This window comes from Pseudonaja textilis, chromosome 2 (genome assembly GCF_049901715.1).
Source record: "Pseudonaja textilis isolate UNSWEBS1 chromosome 2, rPseTex1.2, whole genome shotgun sequence".
In the NCBI taxonomy this organism is placed as follows: domain Eukaryota; kingdom Metazoa; phylum Chordata; class Lepidosauria; order Squamata; family Elapidae; genus Pseudonaja; species Pseudonaja textilis.
Window position 1 is genome coordinate 109,612,158 of NC_141991.1, and position 24,125 is coordinate 109,636,282.

Consider the following 24,125-nt stretch of genomic DNA (forward strand, 5'->3'; position numbering starts at 1 on the left):
TAGAGCAGCGGGTTGGACTAGAAGACCTCCAGGGTCCCTTCTAACTCTGTTATTCTGTTAGTTTGGAGACTCAGGACTACTTTTGATCTATGGACAGCATGTCTTCAAATATCAATTGCGGGGAGCATCTGCAATGGTGGTGGTGGGGAGAAATCTCTTCAGGTCCTGCTTACAAGCAGCCCAGAAGGATCCTCTTGGCCCCTTGAGAAACAAAATGCTAGCCTAGATGGATGTCGGCCTGAATAGTTCTGTTCAAGTGAGGCTCCCAGGCGTTACCAATCTGCAGTGTAAAGAGGCAGGGAAGAAAAAAGTCTTCTGGACTGCAATCACGTGTTTTTTTTTCTCTTCCTGTTCTACTCCCCTTTGAAGTCCAGTATGTTGCCTCCAAACCTAAGGCAGAGACGGGACAAACCCTCAAACTATCCGAACTACCCAGCCAATTACAAACGCCTTTGGAGTGAGTATATTAAGGCTTCGGGGGGAAGAAGGAAGGCAAGTAAATAAAAAGGCTTCTCAATTAAGTGTGTACCCGTCAAACAGAGAATCAGCAAATTTACTTCCTCTCCAGCGTGTTTGATGATCGGCTAAAATCTCAAAGGAACAAATTTAACCTTGTTCCCAGAGCGAGCTGGGGGGGGGGGGCAGGGCAGGACGGAGTGGGGGGGTTGATGGTGACAAACAGCCAATCAAGTGAGCACACATCTCTGGGGAGGGGGGGAAAAGAGAGGCTTTTCCATGCTGCCCTTGAGGTAAGGCATGCCCGTCCTCACGTAGGCAAAGAGCCCCCACTGAATGCCCGGTTTACATTTGAAGATCCAGAGCAACTGTACTGGGTGTGTGTGTGTGTGTGTTGAGAAAAGAGTGGTTCTGTTCCCCCTTGTGCTCCCCCTCAAAACTCCTCCTTGTGCTCCCCCCTTCGGAACAAATCCGAACAGGCCAGCAGGGAGGTCTGTAGCTCAAAATGTGTCCCTTGATGGAAGGCTTTTGCTAGCCGCAGGGTGCATTGGTGCCAGGTTTCATGGACCATTCAGGGACCCTTGAAATCACAATAGCACCATAGGCCCCAATCTCCTCCTCCTTGGTGGGGAAGCTGGCAGAAAACAGACAGGGCAGGGCAGCATGGTTGAATGGGATAGATTTCTTGTGGGTTTCCAAGGAGACAGGCTGGAGGGAAGGGGCAAGGAATTACGTCCACCCTGGATAATTGGGGACTTGTTTTTTTAATCATGGAGTGTACAGTGTGTACAGTGAATATTCTCCTTATTGTGGGCTTGGTGAGCCCTTCTTATTTTATTTTTTTAAAGGACTAAAAGACCTCCAAGTTCTCTTCCAGTTCTGCTTTTGCTGTATTCTGCAGATGTTTTTATCCCTCCTTTATAAAGTAACTCAAGGTGGCAAGTATACCTAATATTCCTTCCTCCTCCTCTCTTCCCCACAACAACCCTGTAAGGTGGGTTGGGCTGAGAGATTGACTACTTCAATTGACTTTCATGCCTGAGGTGGGACTAGAACTCACTGTGGCTTGATTTCTGGCCTTGATTCCCTTAATCGTTGCTCTAAACTGGCTCTCAAAACTTCAGTCTCCCTGCCTGAACCATTCCTAAGAAGAACTTTAATGGCCTTAAAAACAAACTCTGGGTCTGTTTTCATCGGCAGTGATCTCTGAATAATGATGATGACAATGATGCTAACGATAAACTGAGCTGCAAGAATTACATTCACAAGCTTAAAAGAGCCTTTTCTCAGAAGCCCAGGCAATACTGTTTGGGCAGCCTAAGCTGCAGTCCAGCAACAGCCACAAGGCCACCAGTGGGATGCTAAAGGCATTTGGAGAATGTTAAAGTCTGCAGTAAAAGAATAGTGGGAGAAAGAGGAGGAGGAGAAAGGTTTTAATTTAACAGATTATGTTTACTTTTCCTCTTCACCTTTGGACCATGAAACAAGTCAGTGAAACTCTGGGTGCTTATTACTTGGAAGAGGCATTGTGCACCCAGATTCTCCCACACCCACTCACCACAGCAGAGCAAATTCCAGTCAGGAGAAGCCTCTCCCTCATGACTGAAATTCTGTGCATATTTACTGAGATGTATGACCCAAAGACAGTGTGGTGTAGTTGATAAAAAGTTCTTGAGCTGGGACTGGAGAGAGCCAAATCAATGGTTGCAGAAGCTCCCGGGGCGACTTCTCTCTCAACTCATCTTGTCTCTCAGGGTGGTTGCAGGAGCAAAATGGGAAGAAGGCATACAATTCACCGGAGCTGGAGCAACTAGTGTAATCAGTGGTGGAAGAAAGATGACTAATAAAGTGAATCTTCTTCCCCTTCTTCCTAGGGAACACAAAGTTCAGCTGCATACCTGGGTTGTTGGAAGCCAGCCCCACTGTACTCAAGTGTGATTTATTCTGTGTGCATAGCAGTGCAGTCATTCCTACCACTCATTCCAAAGTGAATGCAGATGTGAAATCCTAACCAGATTAGCTTGGGCAGTAAAAAAAAAAATTCTAAGAGCTCCATGCAGTGTAATGATGGGAAAGTTGTTGTCAGCAGCAGAGAAAGCAGAAGTGAATCTGGGAATAAAAAGTTGAATGAAAATGACAAGAGATTTGCTAAAACATTGCAGTTAAAATCGGAACTGCGCATTCCACCTCTACGGGCAGTTTTGTTGGGATAGATCTGGTAATCATCATGCACCAAATCATCTGACAAATGGACTAATGAAAAATCCACGCTTTAGGGTAGAAGGCCATCAGTAATGACTAGGCAGTTGAGCTCAGTGGCTGGATTTACCCATTCCACTAATCTATAAAAGGATTTGATTCATTTTAGCCTAACATGTCGCATGAATCTATCACTGAATTTTAAGTCTTAAAGTAGAGAACATTGCAGCCTAAATTAAAGAATTTCCAAAGCCAGCAAAACCCTATTTTTTAATCTAATATATACCTACAGCCAATGTAACATATTTCAGAATAAGTATGTTTAGGATTAGGGTACATGATTTTAAACTGCTGGGTCAGAGAATATAAATCAGATTGACTGAGGTGAAATAGGGAAGATCTTTTTGCCTTAAAAAAATCCTTTGTTATAAATCAAAAACCATGTTTTTTGTTGTTCAGAAAGGGATGCATTTCTGAACAACAAACACGTTTTTTGTATGTGTTTCATTACAAGTGAAATAGGCTCTTCTCAGAAAAACCAGGATCAAATCAGACTAGCACTTGGATGTAAAACTATCCAGGAATAGCTTAGGAAGTGACAAAACAGGATCCTACATGAAAGTGCTCACAAACCACACATGTATTGTTGTCAAGAAAACTACTGGGCATGTTGATGAATCAAGTTTGACTAGAAGAAGACTTAACCTTTGAGGGATCTTTGTCTGCACTTAACATAGATCCACCAAGTGAGTTCCTGGTAAACTTATGCAGTTAGGTCATTGCTTCAGATTCTTATTGCAATTTATAACTAGAGTCCAGTCTAATTTGCCCTTCCTTGCCATATGTCTCCATTCTTCTTATCAGATCCCTGATTGCTAAGGAAGGTCATAGTAAGAGGACTTAGCTGCTCAGTTGACCTGAATAGGTAATTTCAACAGTATTCAACTATCCACACAACAGATGAAGCACATTTTATTCAATTTTTTAAACTGTTTATGGGTGATTATGATATCATTGGCATCAATAAACTAATCAACAGCAGGGTAGTAAGGGTTGAATGTATAGATTAATGCAGTATTTTGATATTTCTGTTTGGCAAAACATGCTTGAAGAGTTACCAGAGATCTGGGCTACCAAAATCTGAATTGCCTCTAGAAAGAAAGAAAAATATTTGAGTTTTCTGTGTTTTCTATTTACTAGTTGCCCACAATATTGTAGACCTTTAAGATAAAACTCTTGAAAAACAATGTCTTGTGTGTTTCTTTGAAGATACTGTCTTCATTGGTCTTGTATTAGGTAGTCTATACTTGGGATTCAAATTTCTGCTGCTAAGCAAGGAAGTTGTTAAGTGAGTCACATCCAATTTTACAACTTTTGTTTTGCCAGAGTTAAATGAATCCCTGCAGTTGTTAGGTGAATCACAGAGTTGTTAATCGAATCAGACTTCTTCATGGACTTTACCTTTTGGAAGCTGGCTGGGAAGGTCGCAAATGGTGATCATATGACCTTAGGATGCTGCAACTGTTTTAAGAACAGGCCATTGCCAAGCACCTGAATTCTGCTCACATAACCATGGGGATAGCAACAGTACTTAGACTTACCGCTTTACAGCCCTCTCTAAGCAGAGTCAGCACCAGAGGTGGTATTCAGCAGGTTCTGACCAGTTCTGGAGAACTGGTAGCGGAAATGTTGAGTAGTTTGGAGAACCAGCAAATATCTCTGGCTGGAGATTTTACAGTATCCTTCCCCTGCCACGCCCACTAAGCCACGGCTACAGAACTGGTAGTAAAAAAAAATTGAATCCCACTGAGTCAGCATATTGCCCCCAACAATCTGGGTCCTCATTTTACCCATTTCAGAAGAATGGAAGGCTGAGTCAACCTTGAGCCTGGTGAGATTTGAACTGCCAAATTGCCGGCAGTCAGAAGTAGCCTGCAGTACTGCACTCTAACCACTGCTCCACCATGACTCAACTAGAGTTGTTAAGGACTGGTCACATGTCATTTTTTTCAGTGCTGTAGTAACTTCTAATGGTCACTAAATGAATGTCTGTAAGTTGAAGACTACTTGTAGAGCTCTACACCATGAGAGGGAGGGAGTTTCTCAAGTCCTGCAGACTAGTAGAGTTTATCCCAAACCTAAAAAGTATTTCATCAGAAGACATCTTAACACAGAGTTTTTGTAAAAAAAAAATGCAGAAATGTATCAAGGGCTTTCTTTCCAGCAAACAAAATGACTGTAAGTTCTTTTTAAAGTAGGAAGCAATTTTCTTTATTTTTATAGGGGATGTTAGGGGTATAAAGCTATATACAATCATCTATAATTTATTTTTGTACGCTGCCATTCAAAAACAGGTTTCCCCAGAGTAGTTCACAACAAAATCAATCACCTCAAAATGCAGATCAACCTTTTTTTTTTTTAAACCAACAACCTGTTGTACAATCAAATACTCTATCCCACATTCCTCATGTCCCCTTTTAATTCTTTGGAAAATTGATCCCTCTAATGTCTGGTGAATCAGACAAAAAGATTTGTTATGCCAAAAAAAAAAAAATGCAGAAAGGAAGCTTAACAACAAAAGCAAAGGAGGGTGCGTACATTTTCTCTCCTGTTCCAATGTATGGCTACACAATCTTTGTCACCCAAATGACACCCATTTATCACCCTTTCATATAATGATTAACATTATAGCTAGTTACAAGGTAGTTGCAGGTAGTTCTTAACCATGTAATCATATTTCTTTCTAATATTCTTATTATTATTCTCAAATTAAGGCCAAAGCAGTGGATAAGGCTTATTTCAAAATATATTCTCCAATTTTCAGAAAACACACAGTGCAGAAATGAAAGTGCTGGTCTATACCATCCCTTACTATTCTATAAGCTTCTCCCAAGGTTTTAGGCAGCAGCCTTAACCGAACAATGTTACCTGAGATTCTTTGCAGGGGGTAGATCAAGTTGGAGTACACTTGGCAGATGCTTTTTAAAAAAATAAATAAAATAAAATTGACAAGTTGCAAAGCAATGTCCCAGCTTCAAACATAGCATTTATTTGCTGCAATACCTTCAGGCCTGCAAAGGTGTAGATCACCTCAGTAATTTTGTGAACAGGGGATCTGTGCAGGGCAGCCCATTCTTAAAGAAACCTGAACCAAAATTTTCTAACGTGCGGTGGACCCAAAGGATTGTCTTCTGTTGCTATATAGCCTACATGTATTCGGTCACAATTGCACAGGTCTGTTAACAATTTTAACATGGAAAAACATGTGCCTTCCCACAGACATTAAAAAAAGAGAGCTGAATTTCTGATCAGAGAAAAAAGGATGAGCAGATCCAGGAAAGGACAATGATGATGATGAAGATATTCTTTTCCCCATAACATTATTCCTTTCGTTGATCTCGAGGTACTTAAGCTTGTACAAAGATCTGCAAAGATCATGCATTCGTCAGGAAAGGTGCAGGCAATATGGAACTATGCTCCGTTTGGCTAGAATCCGCCTCCCTCTCTTAAATCCTGGCACACTTGCTGTTGTTTTTCTGGGAAACTCTGCATGCTGCCAGGGCAACAAATATGTGGGCTTTGCTAGGAAGAGCTCTCTTTCAGCGATAAGGCCTCCATTTCTTGCCACAGTGCTGCTGCACCTGCCTCGCATAATGTATAAGGAGCATGGCCGGCTACAGTTAGCTCTTGCCTAACCCACGCGGATTAAAGAAACCAGGAAATGGGAGGGAGGGATACACTGTGTTGGGGACGATCAGTAAGAGTAAGGGTCTTCAAACTTGGCAAGTTTAAGACTTGTGGCACTTCAACTCCCAGAATTCCTGAGTGGAGTTGAAGTCCACAAGTCTTAAAGCTGTCAAGTTTGAAGACCCCTGAGTAAGATTTGTCTGCCTGTCTTCAGGTACACCACACCAAGTCAAAATCCATTGCACGGTGTGGTGTACCTGAAGACAAGCAGATCACATTTTGGAACTTTAGAAAGGAAAAAGAAAAATATAAATAAAAGGAGCTTTAAAAAGAAACAAAAGGCCGCCCCTGCTATGCTAGATCAGCAAAGCTCAATCAACCTAGACCAGGAGCTCCCCAACCCCTGGGCCGCAGCCCACCTCCAGGCCTTGAGCCGTTTGGAACCAGATCGTAGAAATGGTGGGTGAGCACACCTGTGCATGCACGCATCCCCATGGACAGTTGTCCATGCCCACCACTTGTGCAAATGGAGCTGTGTTTGTGTGCGCACATGAGTGCTTGCCCACTGCTCACATGGAACCATCTCCTCTCCTCCCCCTGTCCCCCCCCGCTAGCCTGCAAAGTCGAAAAGGTGAGGGAACTCTGATCTAGACACAATCCACTGGTTGCTTACTTCCAGAAGCAGGGGAGAAGAGAGACAGCCGTGAGCTAGGTGACAAGTTAAATTTGTAAGGGAATTTCAAGTCAAAAATGCATTGCACGGTGTGGTGGGTACCTGAAGACAGGCAGACAAAGCCATTTGGTCTTGGATATTTCTCTGTGCTGTCTCAGCCTAATACCAAAGCATCCCTGACCCATCACAGACTGCTCCTGGGCCCTAGGCTCACCCAACCAATCATTTCCTCTCCCTGCTGTCTTCCTCGCATCCAAATGCAGCCGACCAGTTTATATGTTACCCCTCACTGTCTGGAAGAAGGGCTCCCCATCTTCCTCCCTCCTGGAAAGAAGTCTGCAAACGGATCTGGTTGAGATTCTCTAAGCTGAACAGCTGTTGGGAACAGCTTGCAATAACCTGCCAACCCAATGGAAAGAGATGCAGCAGGGTGTTGTAAAGGACAGAAGGATCACTGAATGCCATCCAGAACCAACTCACTACGGAGAAATCCTAGTGCAACCCAATGTTACAGTCTCCTCATCTGGAGGGAAACATGCTTCACATATATATGTATATTTATAGGCTGGCAATGCATGCAGTTTTCTCTGGGTTGTACCTGTTGGTGTGAATGTATGTGGTTGGGTGTACTGGAATGATGGCGAAATACCCAGCCTATTCTAAATGACATGTGCTTATAAAACAGGGTTATGTGACAGAAATGAGCTTAGTTCAAACATAAGTTTCCCCCTTCCAGAATTTTTGGGATCAAATACTTGATGAGAATTATAAAAAGGTTCACTTCTTCTGAAGAATCCCAAGATGTGCTTGTAGGAAGGGACCAAAAACTCAAAGGAGCAACCACTTCTTAGTATGGATCTACCACTGGTTATTTTCTGAGGAAATAAGACTCAGAAGCAGGCTTGTTCATCTGAAGGGCAGAGGCTAAGGCTTTCTGGCCTGTTACACCAGCATGCTGACTTTTCTTTTTCCCCCAGATGGGTCTTTCATCGCCCCATCAAAACAAACAGTCCACTTTCTAACACTTCCCTTTGTTTATGGTCATAAAAGTATAGTGGTCTCTCTCTTTCTCCCCCACCTAACTCCAGTCAGCAGCATTTTCTTGATGTTCCAGCCAGGACAAAAGACACACACAGATCCCCAGAGTCCCTTCCTTGGGCAGAGGGAGGAAGGGAGGAGAAGCAAAGCAAGATCCTGGCAGGATCTTTGGGTGTGGGAAGCAGGAAAGGCCAGAGGTCAAAGGAAATCGGTCTACTTTTACTAGACGGAATATTCCTGCTGGTTTCAGTATTCATACAAACCATGGCTTTTTAGGGCAATACCTCCCATGGCCTTTGAAAGAGAGAGACCGCCTGTGTAGCTCCCAGTCAACCCTCCCTCTTTTTTCAAGGCAAAGCGCAGGGCTGTGAGAGTTAAGAAAAAGCTTGATTTGCTTTGGTGTGGGCCATACTTTCCTTCTTACCAGTGAATGATAGGCCTGAGTAATACTATAGAACCTGATTGCCTTTGCATACTTTCACACATGCATTCTTAGCTCTTCCTTCACATCCACACATGGCAATCAACAGCAGACCTATACTTCTTATGTACAGTCTCTAAAAGGATTCTCTAAAAAGTCATGTCTTTGGAGTAGATCCCCCAAATTTCTTTCCTTCCTTCCCTGCATCTTCTGGGTGGCACTCTGCTCCTTGGTCTCTTTAGCGTTCGGTCATTCAGACTGCCTTAGTATCTTCTTCCTTCAGAGGAAAGTACAGCAGTTGGACCGCCTCTTCTCTGACTCAATGTAGTCATGGATTTGGAACCTGGGCTCGTCCAGCTGCTTCACAGCTCGTTGCTTGAGCTCTCTGGAAAGCAAAGGGTCAAAGCGCTGCTCAGACATTATTTCAAAAGAGAAATGTTTTCCGGGACTTCTAGGAGAATATTTAATCTTTCTTAAAATGCAGGACTCGGAATAAGCATATTAATATCTCTGCCCCAAAAGAGATGCTACTCACAACTCTTTCCAAATCTGCTGTGACCTTGAAAACCAGCTACAGTACACCATTTCTTGGATGTTTCATTTCAACACAAAGATTACGAAGCGTTCCAGAAAGAACAGAACGAATTGTTCTGTCTTAAGTAGGCAGCAAAAGGGAGGGAAAAAATGGTGAGGTGTTTGTGAAACATCCAAGAGAAAAAGTGTTAGGAGAGGGAGATGGATGAACTCCCATTGAAAACCTCACAAAGGTATGTAATTTTGGTTGCCCCATTTAACACTTCTGCCGAGGGATTGAATAATTCTCTGATTATGAATACTAGAGAGAATTCCTTACATTTTTGAACGTTGAGTTTTATTTGGTCTCACCTCTGATAGCCTTTTCTTAAGAAAGTTCATAGCAACCCAATGACCAATTACCTTGGGTTTCCTGAATCCCTCTTTCCCAAATTCTCCTGAGGTTTCGGAGCTCATTCCTACCAGTCCCACCAGGATGACCCAAGTGGTCTGGCTCTTACTATCCAAAACCTCTTAAGGCACCAGCCTTGAGTCCTGGAAGGGCTTGGTAAAATGAAATCAAGGAGGCTCAACGTCTTCTCCAAATGCGGTTATATTTTTGAAGGCAAACTATCCGCAGCCTGTTACTCACTTTGCAATGGCCAGAAATGCCAGTTCCACATTCATACCAGTCTTGGCACTAGTCTCCATGAAAGGCACTCCATATTCCTGGAATGAAAACAGAGCAGAAAAAGTGGCAACATCTTGCCAGCAAACATGATGAATCCTTTTTGATAAGGTTCCTGTGCTGGAACCTTAACAAAAGCCCTGGAACTTTAAAAATACTAGTCCCAAAGAGGAGGTGGAAAATCTTGCTATTTGGTTCAGTTAAGCCGATGACCAAGATACTGCCTGCTCTGCATCAACAGGAGGAGATGCTTACTGATCCAGTTGGCTTTTTCTGAAATTGGCCAGAGAGTTTGGATCGCCTACCTCAGCTATGCTGCAAGACAGTCACACTTGGACTTGTTCACTTACCCTGGCTAAGGATTCCCCATCCTCTGTTCTGATAACTCGCTCACTGCTCATGTCAGCCTGCAGACAGAAAGACAGGAAGGGTGGGGAAGAGCAAGGAAGAATGCTGAATCACATATAAGCAGGAGATACCTCAGTAGTGCATTTCCAGTGGGAGGGGGGAGGGTTAAAAAAGAGACAAAATAAACGTTTTAAAATATCCTAGGCAGAAGATAGATAGGTTTTCCCCTAAAATGCCTATCTTAGTCTCACTCTACTTCTTCTGATTTTGTTCTAAAATTCCCATTTGAAAAAGAAATGCATTCGGAAGAAAAGCAACAGAATTAGGCTCCCAGCAGAAGTTTGCTCTCAGGTTTGTCTGTCTGTCTGTCTGTCTCTGCATGCATGCATCCATCCATCCATCATCTATATCATCTCTCTCCCTATATCTCTATCATCTTTCAGTTTATATTGCCACTCATCTTAAATTCATGGCTCTGGGCACCTAACAGCACTTAAAGACACCATACAACAATCTATAACAATAAAGTATGCATAAATAATTGACAACTGAGGTAAATCACCAAAGGAGCAAAAACAAATTTCTCTACTGCAGTCGATTCTATCACTGATACAGTGTTGACTCCAAATGGAGTTCAGGAAGAGTGAAAGCCAACCTTCCGCCAGGATTTTAATGCTTTGCTTCATTATTTTTAAAAGTTTGAGCATTATGTGTTGGTTATGCCATTTGTTTGGTCTGTGTTCTGTTCAGTTCCATTTGCTATTCAGTTTTACTTTGTAAATTGCCTCGGTTCTCAAAGAGAAAGAAAGTTAGGCTATCAATTCAATAAATAAATTTCTAATTAAATAAATAAATAGTTTGGTTTTAAGCCATTCAGAAAATAGGCCTTCCTGTGCAGCACTGAAGCAGGATAGACTTTTGTATGCCAGAGAGGAGCAGGAGAGAATTACAAAGCTTTCTGCCAACAGGAAAGGCTGGGATGAGGGACGTCCACATTGGGGAGCATAAAGGAGTCCTGACATATTTTTCTCCCAGATCTTCCTTTGGCAACAGGGGAGACACCATTACCGAGTGGTGCTTGTGCCAATAGGGCAAAAAAGTAAGTTATTTCCAAATTGAGCTTATCTTCCGATGCTTGACAAGAACGCATTCTGATATTCCAAGGCTGGACAGTTGTTGGCCTTTCCAGGTATGGGTGCCTCTGTTTTTGAGGATGGAGGGATTGGGAGGGGGAGGAGGGCATGTCTTAAATCATGGGTCTCCAACCTTGGCAACTTTAAGACTTGTGGACTTCAACTCCCAGAATTCCTCAGCCAGCTGAGGAATTCTGGGAGTTGAAGTCCAAACGTCTTAAAATTGCCACAGTTGGCGACCCCTGTCTTAAATTGTCCCCTACTTCCAGGGCAATTCCAGAGGTGTGAAGTTACAGGCTTGGAGTGCCCCCTGCTGGCTCACCTTGGTCAGCAAAGGGGCAAGCTACAAAAATGCATCAACGGATTTTTTACCTTTAATATTATTTTGCCATCCACCTACAAGCCACCACCCCAAAAATCATTTTTTACTGAAAGGTTGGCCCCCATTCACAAAAATCCCCGTTCATTTTCTGTTCTTCTTTCTTTTTTATGGTTGAGTGTGTCCATTCAGTTTTCACAATGAAACGGTTTTTGTGCACTTCCAGCCCACCATTCTGCCAAACTGGAATGGCAACACAATATTTTTACTGTCAAGAGACCTATTTCCTCAGGCATAATCTTCCGGGGAGCACATGGTGGCCAGAAGGGAGGCAAATTCCAAGCTCTGAGGGATTGTGGTTCTCTGTGCAAGTCTCAAGTTCTTTCTCTTACTGATCCATCTCCTCCTCCCAAGCAGCAGGATTCAAAGAGAGGCATTAAACTTAGGAAATCTGGCCTGGTCTTTTGCATAGGGATTTTGCAATCACAGCACAAAATCCATACTTAAGTCCGTGGGTTGCATTATCCTACTTTATAGTATCTGCCACGCAACATTGTTTCATCTAAACTATTTAATGAATTGAGGGCGGTTTCATCAGACGTGGATTGCAAAATTTCAGATGATCAGAAGGCATGCAATAAAGAGTTGGCAGTTTCTGTGTCTTTTGATGATCGACTAGACCTCCATGGAGTGAGGGTGGAGGTTCATCCTCCAAGCTTGTAGGTTGGTTTCTGAATGTTTTGTTCCCAGGCTAGGTAACATCTTCAGAGGAATATAGGGATGTCATTGTTGGTGTTCTTCTACTTATAAGGGCTTCTGTGGTGAGTAGGTCTTGTGATGGGGAGATCATGTCAGGTGAGAGTCTTGTGATGAGTCAAGTGAGAGTCTTGTGATGGATCAGAAGCTACAGGTGTTCACTCTATGAAATGCCCAAATCCAAAAATGACTCCTCAGCAAAGGGCCTGGGTACTTTCCCTCCCCCTCTCTGCCCTTTGCCTCAGCACTCCATTTCCCCCTAATTTATTCTTTCCATACCTGCTCTAGGGCTGTTTTCCCTCTTTCTTTCTTTCTTTCCTGAAGAGTTGAGCACCCTAGTAGAGCACCAATGGGGCTCGGCATGTTGATTTCACCAGAATGGTCCTGGGTCCCCCTTGTCTTTGCTTTGTGCCAGGAATAAGGGATGCTTCCTCAAAAACATCCCCTTATCTCTCGGGATGTGGTTTGGCAAATTAAAAAAAAAAGTTGTGATGCCAACATCAACTGGGGCCCCCCCTATAACTGTGCAACCTGAGATCTGCATCTGAGCAGCTAACGACCGGGAAGTTTTGCTAGCAGTTTTTAAAAACGTTTTTTCTTCAATTTTTGTCTTATATAAACCACGGGTGATATTTTTAACACCAACAGTTGCACATTGTCTTTTCAGAGCAAATGAGGCGATACGCATTGACCCTCTGACACAATGCAGGAGTTGTGTGAAACGACCCTTGGTCTCATGGAATGAGGTAATTAAGGGTTATGTCGTATATCTAAACTGGAGCTGTCACTTCTTGCAAAGGAAAAAAAAAGGGGGGGGGAAGCAGCCATTTGTTTGGGAGGCTTCATGATTTAAAGCAAAGCAGAGTTAAAATAAAATGTTACATTCAGAAAACCGATGTTTTTTTGTGCGTATGAGTGTATAAATATATTCAGCTGAGCCTCTTTCAAATAAGCCAAATCTAAGCTCTATTTCCCAATCACGGGCATAAACTTTTCAATTTCCTGGAAGGGGAGCAAAGGCAGAGTGCAGTTGAATAACAGGTGTCAAAAAAACATTTCATAGGTTTTCATGAAAATTCAAAATAATAGAAAAGGTAAATCAGTCATTTTAGTGCTTTTATTTGTATGTTGGTTTGATTGTACCCCGCCTTTATTATTTTTGCAAATTATCCAATGTACTTTCCTCTTCCTCCTCCTCCCTCCCCCAGAACAACCCTGTGAGGTGGGTTGGGCCAAGAGAGAGTGACTGGCCAAAGTCACCTGGGTACCCTTCATAGCCAAAGAGGACTAGAATTCACAATCTCCTGGTTTCTAACCTGGTGTCTTAATCACTAGGTCAAACTGGCTCTTGGAGAGTTGAAGGACACATCATCTGAATGAAACAAGGATGCCTTAGTGCAAGGCTGTCAAACTCCTGGCCCGCGGGCCAGATGCGTCACGCACTGGCCACACCCATGCCCGGTTTAGCAAAGGGGGGGAAAGCCCCAATATGTAATGTGACACCACTGTGACGTCAGTTTGACACCCCTGCCTTGGTGGGATATGGTTTGCTGAGCTGGTGCTTGCAGACGTTTGATGACCCTTAGCTGGCTTAGCAGCCCTTCTTCCCTGCTTCCCTAAAGTGCTCATCCATGTTCCCAGTAGTCCAAGGCTTAACAGGTCTGCTGTGATGCTATCTTTCCCATTATTCTTGGAACCATCTTGTTCGGAATACAATCTAATGTCACCCTGCATAATTATTATCCTAGATGTATTTGGTCTGAGGAAAAAAAATGTCTCAAGAGTCTTATATTTCATGCCTTTTTGATTTCACTAGTTGAAAACTACTACTTCTTTTTAGATCCCATGTCTTCTACGATTATTATGCACAATGATCTTCTATTAATGGTTGGAATAAGCCTCTGCAAATCATCCCACAAGCTGCTTTCCAAGCAATTATTCCAGGGGAAATGTCACCTATGAAGCCTCCCAACAGGTCAAGCCACTGCTTTGCAGCTTTCAAGAACTGCATCCGAAATCATTTTGCTGAAAGACTGCACAGACCTGCTGCCGAACTATTGTTTATTTGTTTATTAAATTTACATGCTGCCCATCTCACTATCCAAAGTGACTTACAATGCCATGAAAGCATATAGATATGGTTATTTACAAATAAATATAATTCTCAGCAAGGTTAGAAAACTGCATCTGATGTACTGAAAAGTTGAGGACTATAACGTACAAAGCAACTGAGAAACAAATAGCAGTCCCAAGAAAACTCATAATGTACCCAAGAGTAGGAAGCCTCTTCATTCACTAGCCATGAAGCAGAAATGGGATGAAAAATTCCTTTGTCAAAGGGATGGGGAATTTATGGCTCTCCAAATGTTGCTGAATTACAAGTTAGCTATGCTGATTTGAATTAGTTCACCATTATCAAAAAGATCCAGGTTCCTCAATCTTGGGTTATGAGCTGATCACAGTAGAGAAATATGCAAAGCACAGTATGATTAATTAAACCCAAGGACACCATTAAGAGCCAAAAAAGTTGGAAAGTGTCTTCAAGACAGCACAAATTTGTATTCCCATCCAAAGTTGCATACCTTATTACCTAGGAGCATGATAACCACATCCTTTTGGGCATATTCATGGATTTCTGTGAGCCAAGCCTGCAAGGGAATGTTGAATGTGATGAGATGAAACATAGCTGAGAAGAAACATCAAACATCAAGACTTGACTGAGCTCACTCATACTGTCCTGCCACCTTGGTGCTTGTTTGCCTTTGGCACACAGCAATTGTATCAGCTCGGCCACTGTGATTTGTAAATCTTGGCATATGTCTTACTGTGTGGTATGAACCTGATCAGATATGTGGGTTTGCTCAGTGTAGCACAATTAAGCAATTCATAGTTTAGTGCAGTTTTTGGAACCAGCCACTGAATTACATGAGCTCTCAGCATTTAAGCAGAGAAGAGACAGGACAGGCCCTCTTGCTCTGATAAGAAGTAGCTCAAATAATCCTCAGGATGGGTATCCTTGAAGTTCCAATGAAGACCTCTTAGTCTCACACCGTTTGGGGTACTGTCCCTTTTGGCAATTGAGCCAGTTTTGCATCAGGTGTGCTGGGGCTTGGGAGGGGGCAGTTCCCCATTGGAAGGAACTTTAAAATTACATCCATTTCCCAGACTTCCCATAGCTCCCACAGAGCTTAACGTATCAGTGTGCCATACTGCCCTTTCAGCTGTCTACTTGGCCAAGGAGGCAGACATTTCACAGGTCTCCTACCCAGTAACTAGGCTCATTTTCCAAAATATCACTCAGCCTAAAGTAGGGCAAGGATCAGAAACAGAATCCTATCTGGACACCCATTTTTTTGTAATCTCCTTAGCAGTCAGCTGTTGACTACTTAGCATTTTGTGCATGCTGGCTATTAGAATTGCAAAGTATCTCAAACATCATTCTGAAGGTTTGGAGCAGGAATGGGGTAGCTACATGGAAGCACCCATATTCCTGACAACTAATTGCAAATATGAAATGTATGGTTTCTCTTTTTGTTTTTAGCCTGATTTTCCCTTTTCTTCATCATCTGCCTTCTGACAACTTGTAGTCTGCTATTTCTTTGGGGCAGAGATGTTTTCTCTTTGTGAAGTGTGAAGCACAGAGATATAGCACATATTTCTAGGCCAAGTAAAGTTTATATCATACGGTAAAAAGCTAAAAGTTTCACCTGTCCAGTTGTATCTGACTCTAAGCTCATCTCCTTTTCTTAGCTAGGAGTGCCAGCATTCTCTGAAGATATTTCCGTGATCATGTGGCCAGCATGACTATATGCTGAAGCACATGGAACAGTGTTACCTTCCCACTAAAGTGGCACCTATTTCTCTAGTCACATTTGAATGCTCTTGAACTGCTAGGTTGGCAGGAGCTGGAGCAAGTAATGGGAGCTCACTCCATCATACATGGCTTTTCAAGGGCAGGTGATCCTTTTTGTCTCTTTGCTGATTCCTGTACAACCCAGTGCATTTAGACACTGAGACACAAGAACATCTCAGTCAAACTGGGATATATTTACTAATCAGATTACAACTTTAGTTTGCTATTTGACTCCTGTGTGAGCAAAGGCTGGGAGACCATCTTGAATCAACATAGGCATGGTATACCCACCCGAATACTGTCAAAGGAGACTTTGTTGGTGATATCGTAAAGGAGGAGGAGAGCTGCAAAAAAAGGAGGAATATGTGTTATTTGATGATTTTGTAATTTTCTAAAATTACATGAGGTCACACAGAACAATTCAAACTATGAATTCCTTTATCCTGAACTTCGATTATCTAAAACTGTTGACAATCTCAATCCACAGGCACATCCCCATCCTTCCTCAACATAATCTATTTGATGGAAAACCATGGGGTTTAAAATCTAATATTGTCTATACACAAGTCATAGCTATACCAGCCATTCTCAACGTAGTGCCTGGATTTCAATTGTCATGCATTTCAAAGAAGATACAAAGATTAATGGAGAGATGAGCTATGTCATAAATGTAGTAGGATGCAGACGAAACAGAAAATATCTTGAGCTTGATACAAAATAATCCACTTAAAGCATTCCGATGAAATACTCAAAGTAGGTTTGTTCTTGCTCTTAACAACCCCCCCCCCACACACACACATACACACACACACACACACTGTTTTAAACTTGGAACACTCTAAAGGCCTTTTCGAACTCAAAATATTGCACACTGCTAATACATCAGGCAATATAGTTCTATATATCAAACAGTGGCATTATCACTTGGTGTTAGATCTGAACAATGAAAGATCTACTCCGCTTATCACCCCAACTCTGATTCAATCTGAGATGAAGGAAGGCAGCATTCTAGAGGACCAACCTTGTGCATCACGATAGTATGCATGTGTTACACTCCGGAACCTTTCCTGACCAGCTGTGTCCCAAATCTGCAATAAGGCAAAGACAGAAAACCAAGGAAACAGTCTTTACTGTATTTCATTAGAGAGGCCCAGATGTGAAACAAATATTACTGCAACTAAAATTCACGGACAGTATGTGCAAAATGATATTCTTGGATAGTTCTCTGAATTATGTCTATTAGAATCAAGATACTTCTTCCAAACATAAGAGAATAAAAATGAACTATGTGGTAGCATTACAGAATTCAGTTCAGCATATGGAAGTGATAATGTAAACGTAAAAGACTTAAATACAACTATCTCATGAATCCCCCAGGATTTCTTTTTGATCCAGAAATTTGCAAATAAATAACTCTCATATTCTCAGATCCACCAGTACCAATATATAAAATGGTTCATATACATCAGAGCTATCAAACTTGAATTCATTGAGGGCTACATCAGTGAGGACTGGGGTGTGTGACCAGTGTGGGCATGACCAGCTCAACATCACTCCAGCGGTCTAGTTTCTATTAAATTACATCCCCGATGGGATTCAGGAAGCAAGCTTTTTTCAGATTTTTTTCAGAATTTCTGCATTTGTTTTGTTCCAAAATGTACAGTGCATTGTTCTTATTTTGATTTCTATTGTTTTTAATGATGTACATTGCCCCAGAATCTTCTGGCATTGGGCAATCCTATAAATGTTAAAAAATATTTAAGTAAATCTCATGAATAATAGGTTGGTTATCTGATAAAAAGAAAGATAAACATCAACTGAATGATGAGGAAGAGACCGCACAAGAGGTAAAACAAAATCATATATATTACCTCTATAAAAACACAATCTTGTATAGGGAAATTTTCACACAATTTGAGTACATCTATAAGCTGGTAGCAACCCTCCCTCCCAAAAAAACAAACGAACAAACAAGGTGCTGAGCGAACAGCTTCCAACTAATTTCAAGGGCTCTTGGATGACACGGATTTCCTGTTTCCATTTTAATTTGGATTCAGGGCTGATTTTGCCACATGGGATTAGCAAAGAGCCGATACAGAGAATGCTTTGTTGGAAAGCAGGATTTCTTTGGAAGTAAGCCACATCTATGGCTTTTACTTCCACATGCCTAGGGGAAATGTAATTGCTGAAGCCTTGAATGGAGAAAAAATGGCTTGTCTCACTGTAACTGAATATATAGGAGGCCTTTTTCAGAATAGAAAAAAAAAAAACCAGAGCCAAGTGTACCTAGTTAGAGGACTTCACAGGAAATGCAACTTTGGTGTATCAATCAGACCTACCTGCAGTTTCACTTTTACATCATCCACTGTTACCACTTTATTCTGTAAGGAACAAAAAGACCCCACATTTATATAGAGCAAATTAACAAGAAAAAGCTTTCAGTTTTTTAGATCACCTGGAAGAAAACAAGCAACTAAGGTCCTTTCTCATGATTTTCTATAACTTCCAGTTTAAAATTCCATGGAACAATCACTAATAGCTAGAAGGTAATAAGCTTCACGCATGTCCTAAAGGTGCTTTTCCCCCCCCCAAGAGGTAACTGGACTTTCTGGTTTTTCTTTGAAGGTGTTTTGCTTATCATCCAAGAAGCTTCTTCAAAGAAAAACCAAGAAAGTCCAGTTACCTCTTGGAAAAAAAAGCACCTTTGGGACAACAATGACCTGGATGACTGAGAATCTCCATAGAGATTAAGCTGCATGCATATTGCTGACATAACTGGTACACTGAGATTTTAGGTAAGACTGTAAGCAACATATCTGAACAAATATTATACATTTAGTTGTCGCTCTTTGCCTGCAATTTGGGGATCAGAAGTATCATATTTACTGGGATTGCATGCAAAGCAACCCTATCAGCTAAGCCAATGCTTGTTCAGCTGATTGTCAGCAATTGTTAGTACAACTAAAATGCCTTAAATTTCTTCCACGTATTATATTTTGTCAAAGTAATGATGACTGCATTAATAGCAAATAATATTTTATAGATTATCAAGTGCTGCACAGATTCATTGTTCATTTTTTTCATCATTCACCACACAAAGAAATTAGCACAACTTTGGGTACTACATTTGTGGCAACTTAGATGTACAAATATTCATGGATCAATGGAATATGATGTGTAAACGCTTGTACAATTACATCTTAAAGGACCAAAAGTGTTTTTTTGCTGCACTAAACCAACGTAGTTATCATTTTAAAAACAGAGAGACAAAATAGTCAGTTGGATAGAGTAGGCAACAATGTATTTTGCTATGAAATCCACAATCAAAACATTGCACTATATAAACAGCGACAAGGGAGATGCATCTTCCTTTGTAAATTCTCACTACTGTATTCAAGGGATTGTGTTCCCCAGGCCATACTAGTCAGATAGTGATTACAATATAGAGGCCAAGGCTCCACAAGTTATTTAGAACAAGTGGAACACACAGTAAATAACAAATGTGGTCCAGGAAGACCATGAGAAATGCTGAATAATGGAACCCACTGAAGAACTTTGGACCACATCACTTTCTCTCAGCCTAATGCAGCTCATAAGATTATTATTTAGGAAATAAAATGATTATTGCCACATCATCTGTCTCAAGCTCCAAAAGGACTGGGATACAAATGCTCATCATCACATTCATTCATCATTCATCCACCCACTGTTATTCCCTCTTCTTTAACCATTTCACCCTATATGCTTTGCAAAGTTTTCAGAGCAGTTGAAGCAGATGCCTAGTTTGCAAGTCTCGTGTGGCTGTTTCAAAAACTTCCCCTAGGTCTTTTTCCACATGACCGTGGAGCCACTGTGCTTTAAAAAAATTCAAGGAGAAGTGCTTCAAAATGCCTAGGAACACAAAAGGTTCTGTATACCACATTCTTTATACTCTGGAGCAACTACGGAGAAAAAAAATGGAACGGTATTAAAAAAAAAGTAAAAAAGGAATATAGTGAGCCTTCATCTCCCACCCATCAATCCTCCCTACAATGGCTTCCTCTCCTGGCACTTAGGATTACAAGGCAAGGATGGAGCAAGCAGCTTTGTCCTTAAATAGACAAGACACTCATGGTTATACTAGTGTGAGGTTTTTTTTGTATGAGAATGGCAGGCTACTGCAATATGTTGATGAGTTAGGGGGAATCCTAACAGCATAGGGCCCAGCAGGATAGCAGCACCAGCCATGGCTGATATCAAGACGCTAAGGCAAGCCTGGTTAGTATTTAGAATGGGTGACCATTAGGAAGATCCTATAGGCTACACTGTGAAGTGGGAAAAACACTCTGGAAGAAGGCAGAGGAAAACCACTTCTGTACTTCAGGTGACATGCCTGCAGTCACCAGAAGTCCAGCTCAACTTGAGGAAGACTTTAGTTTTTCAACATGAAGATATGGGGATGCTATATGGGAAACAGGAGGAAGAGCCACAGCTTAGACCACGAGTATCATACTTACCATGTCACGTTGGCGTCACGTGACCTTTCGCAATGTTTTTCTCCTTCACAGAGCTGGGGTGGGCATGGCCCGCACTTGGTGTATCTGGCCTGAGCTGTCAGTTTGACACCCCTGGCCTTAGACAATAGTCATGCAAAAGATATCTCAACCCACAAAAGGAAAGGGGGCATGGGAACTATGTCAGAAGGAGCCCTTCCTAGTTTGGGGGAAAATAAAAGTACAGAAGAGCAGAAATTCTTTCAAACTTGCAAGATTCTGCTATTATAACTTAACAATAAAGTTAGCATTACTACTCATGGTTTGTGCTTCTGTCTGGACAACCTCAAAGGGCTGTCGCACATCTCACTATAATGAACGTAGAATATAGCTACCTAATATAATTTAGGGAGGAAAATAATGTGTTCTGTATGAATTTGATATGATATGGAAAAGTTTGATGAGATTCAGCGCAATCAGAGCCTAAACATTATTTTGGAGCACAAAGAAGAACAGCTTAGAGGCACCTCCACAAATTACTTGTTGCTTTGCTTTAAAATGCCCAGTAATATCCCACAATATTATACGTTATTACAACATTCTTCTTAAACTATTATGAACAATTTCCTAGGACCAGTTACTCTTTCCCAATAGTCTATTCTACATGAATTGGAGCTATCATTGGCCATATAAACTGGGAATTCTAGAACTTACCCATTTGGAGGAAGTCAGCTTAATCTAGATTGTCCACATAGTCAATATTATGAACAAATAGGTGGTTTTGATTAGTCTCAGAAAACTAAGCGTGAGAAAGACAGTACATGCCACAAATTACCTAGTTGTAACATATAATTCAGTACCATTTTTTCTCTATAATTCATCAAACAAAAATGTTATTTATCACTGTACACTATCTGACATTCCATTGTGAGTTTATCATGTTTCCTACATATTGAGATAATGTTAATTGACTATATTTATCACTTACATAACAAAGAGATGCATACTAATCCTTGGAAAAAGATACCCAAGTTATGCATAAAGTATATTTTAGAGATATTTTAAAACACAACAATTAACCAGACTGTTACCATTCTGTTACCATTCTGTTAGTTTCTATTTTGAACCAAGAGCTTTGATCAAAACATTCCAGTGTTGAGTTATCATTGGTTTAGTTGCCAAAAGGAAGAAGCTGAATGCAGTATTCCAAGTGTGGCCTTACCAAGGATGATAGAAACTTTCCCTCTAGGACTGCCAGCAGCTCTGAAAATGTGTGTGTGTGTGTGCGTATGCGTGTGCGTGTAAACGGAAGAGGAAGAGAGGACAGAATAATGGAATCACACGGCAGAGAGGTGTTCTATTCCAAACGCTGCCCAAGCCAGGAGCTCTTATACCAGTGGTCCCCGACCTTTCCGGCTTTGCGGACCATTAGGGATGGGTGGGGAGAGGGGATTTTTCAGTGTGAGCAAAAGGCGAGCATGTGCATGCCGCTCCATTTGCACGAGTGGCAGGCACACGCACTTGCCAGCTGCTCAAATGGAGCTTCATACATGCGTTCACTCTCTGCTCGCACAAACGGGGCTATGCATGGATGCGCATGCTCGCCTGTGGCTTCCACGGGCAGGTTCCAAATGGGCCACAGCCTGGTACTGGGCTGCAGCCTGGGAGTTGGGGACCCCTGCCTTACACCATCCCAGACAAATGGCTGTCCTATCATTTCTTGAAACCTCCAGTGATGGAACACCCACAACTCTGAGAGGCTATTGATAGATTGCACGAAAGACCATTTGGGTTTTTTGTTTTACTACAGCCACAGCAGATAGGAATAGGATGAGGCCCCTGGGTCTCCACATACTGGACTCCTGATCCAGCTACTGAAAGATCAAAACCAGGCATGACAAATGATTGCATCCATGTGATGTTCTTCAGCTTGTATTGTGCTTAGCTCAGAGGTCTACTGCAAGATTTCCAACACACTTCTCTGCTGTGGCAAACTATCTCCAGCATTAACAGTGGCCTCACCCGGAAGTCTATCCCGACAGTAGCTATGAAGGTCCCAGAGAGGAAGGCTCCATCTTTGAACTGGACAAGGAAGCAGGTCTTTCCCACACCTGAATCTCCAAGCAGCATCACCTACAAGATGAGGTGCAAAAGCCCATTAATATGGCTGGTTGGGGTTATACTGACATTCATGGGGGTGTGGGGGGGTTTGCCTCATGTTTTCTTATTAAAGAAGTCTCTCTCTCTCTCTCTCCTGTCAACAGTGATCTAATTTAGCAAGCAGAACTACCAGTCTATAAAGAGAAGAACAAACAAATAGCAATATCTCATCTTCATCTTACTTTAGCCATTGTGACCGGGAGTCATTCATTGTCTGCTCCACTATAACCGCCTTATTCTATCAACGCTGGTGGTAACTCAAGGTGGATAACTTAACAGAAAATCAGGAACCTGACAGCACTTTTTCAGATTAATAAATATTATTAAAAACCTTACATTTTCATAAAAATCCCTGATTTTTTGCCACTATAGAACAGTGTTTCTCAACTGTGGCAACTTTAAGATGCGTAGACTTGTTACATTGGCTGGGAAATCTGGGAATTGAAGTCCCCAATTTGCCAAGGTAGAGAAACGCTGCCACAGACTTAACAAGGCGTATAATTATTTTTTTGAAAAATGCTTTAGATCTCCTTTAAGCACAGCTCCTCTCTTCAACTAATCGAAGTACCTCAACTTTTTTCAGGGTTCTATGTGAGCCTGAAAGAAAAGATGCCACATCTTTAAGAAGCCAACTTCTTAATGCAACTCACTGCATTGAGATTATTTTGTTCAGATTTGCAGAAGAGTAAAAAAGTTGGACTGTTGTGATAAATAGCAGAATAGTCTTGTGCATGCATGAAGTCCACAGCAATACTTGGGAAATCATCTTTAAAGTGGGCACCCCTTTCTGCTTATCACCCTCTTTAGTTACAGCAAACTTACAAGGACAGTGTTAGGACAAACTCCCCACCACCACCACCACCACCAATGTTCTCCTGAGATGCTGAAGGCACCACTTGGTTGGGAATTGTGGTAATTTAAATTAAACAAATCTGGACATCACCAAATTGAAAAAGGGTGTTTTAAAATGTTTCCAAATGGAGGGTATTTTGCTAACCTTTCAGGAAGGTTTAGCTCAAGGATAACCATCCATGATCTCCCTTTCTATTCCCACCTCTGTGTCCTGGCAAAATAAATTCCTATGCTTTCATCTCTCTCTAGTGTATGCTAAAGCAATGGTGGAAAGGAACTCCAGAATATACCGTAGTTGTTTGCTTGGTGGGAAATGATTGGCAAGTCTTCCTTCCTATTGTGCTCCCTCAAGAGATGTTCTCCCACAATAGGTGAACATTTTTGAGGGATATCCATCCACCATCCTGATTCTCAGAAAGAGTTTGGAGTTCATTTCTGAGCTGGCTCCACACTCCTTTCTCCGGAATGATGAAAGGTTAACTCTCCATAACTTCTTGTCCTTATTTTCATCATTACTAAAAGCACATCTTCCTTGTCAGTGTTTCCTCTCTTCCGCA

At 41.8% G+C, this 24,125-nt stretch overlaps 1 protein-coding gene and 2 long non-coding RNA genes across 6 annotated transcripts in view; 2 read left to right on the top strand and 1 right to left on the bottom strand.

The window, feature by feature from the left end:
• The first annotated feature begins 318 nt into the window (after positions 1 to 318).
• On the top strand, positions 319 to 14,402 carry LOC148127009 (uncharacterized). The gene is made up of 3 exons (XR_015741813.1): positions 319 to 457; positions 12,899 to 12,977; positions 14,072 to 14,402. It is a non-coding gene; the product is annotated as an uncharacterized LOC148127009 (long non-coding RNA).
• RAB37 (RAB37, member RAS oncogene family) overlaps positions 4,899 to 24,125 on the bottom strand; it is an 83,493-nt gene continuing 64,266 nt past the window's right edge. For 2 of the 4 annotated variants that reach the window (XM_087924908.1, XM_026701938.2), the window contains 8 exons: positions 22,579 to 22,689; positions 18,424 to 18,465; positions 17,106 to 17,172; positions 16,376 to 16,428; positions 14,814 to 14,879; positions 10,026 to 10,082; positions 9,640 to 9,716; positions 4,899 to 8,859 (listed from right to left, as the gene is read on the bottom strand). In XM_087924908.1, the coding sequence (XP_087781034.1) occupies positions 8,754 to 8,859; positions 9,640 to 9,716; positions 10,026 to 10,082; positions 14,814 to 14,879; positions 16,376 to 16,428; positions 17,106 to 17,172; positions 18,424 to 18,465; positions 22,579 to 22,689 (579 nt within the window). In that variant the 3' untranslated portion in view covers positions 4,899 to 8,753. The remainder of the gene's footprint in view (positions 8,860 to 9,639; positions 9,717 to 10,025; positions 10,083 to 14,813; positions 14,880 to 16,375; positions 16,429 to 17,105; positions 17,173 to 18,423; positions 18,466 to 22,578; positions 22,690 to 24,125) is intronic. The other 2 variants (XM_087924906.1, XM_026701939.2) reach the window with 1 other exon arrangement.
• LOC148127010 (uncharacterized) lies at positions 18,526 to 23,011 on the top strand. Its single transcript, XR_015741814.1, has 3 exons — positions 18,526 to 18,879; positions 22,502 to 22,701; positions 22,821 to 23,011. It is a non-coding gene; the product is annotated as an uncharacterized LOC148127010 (long non-coding RNA).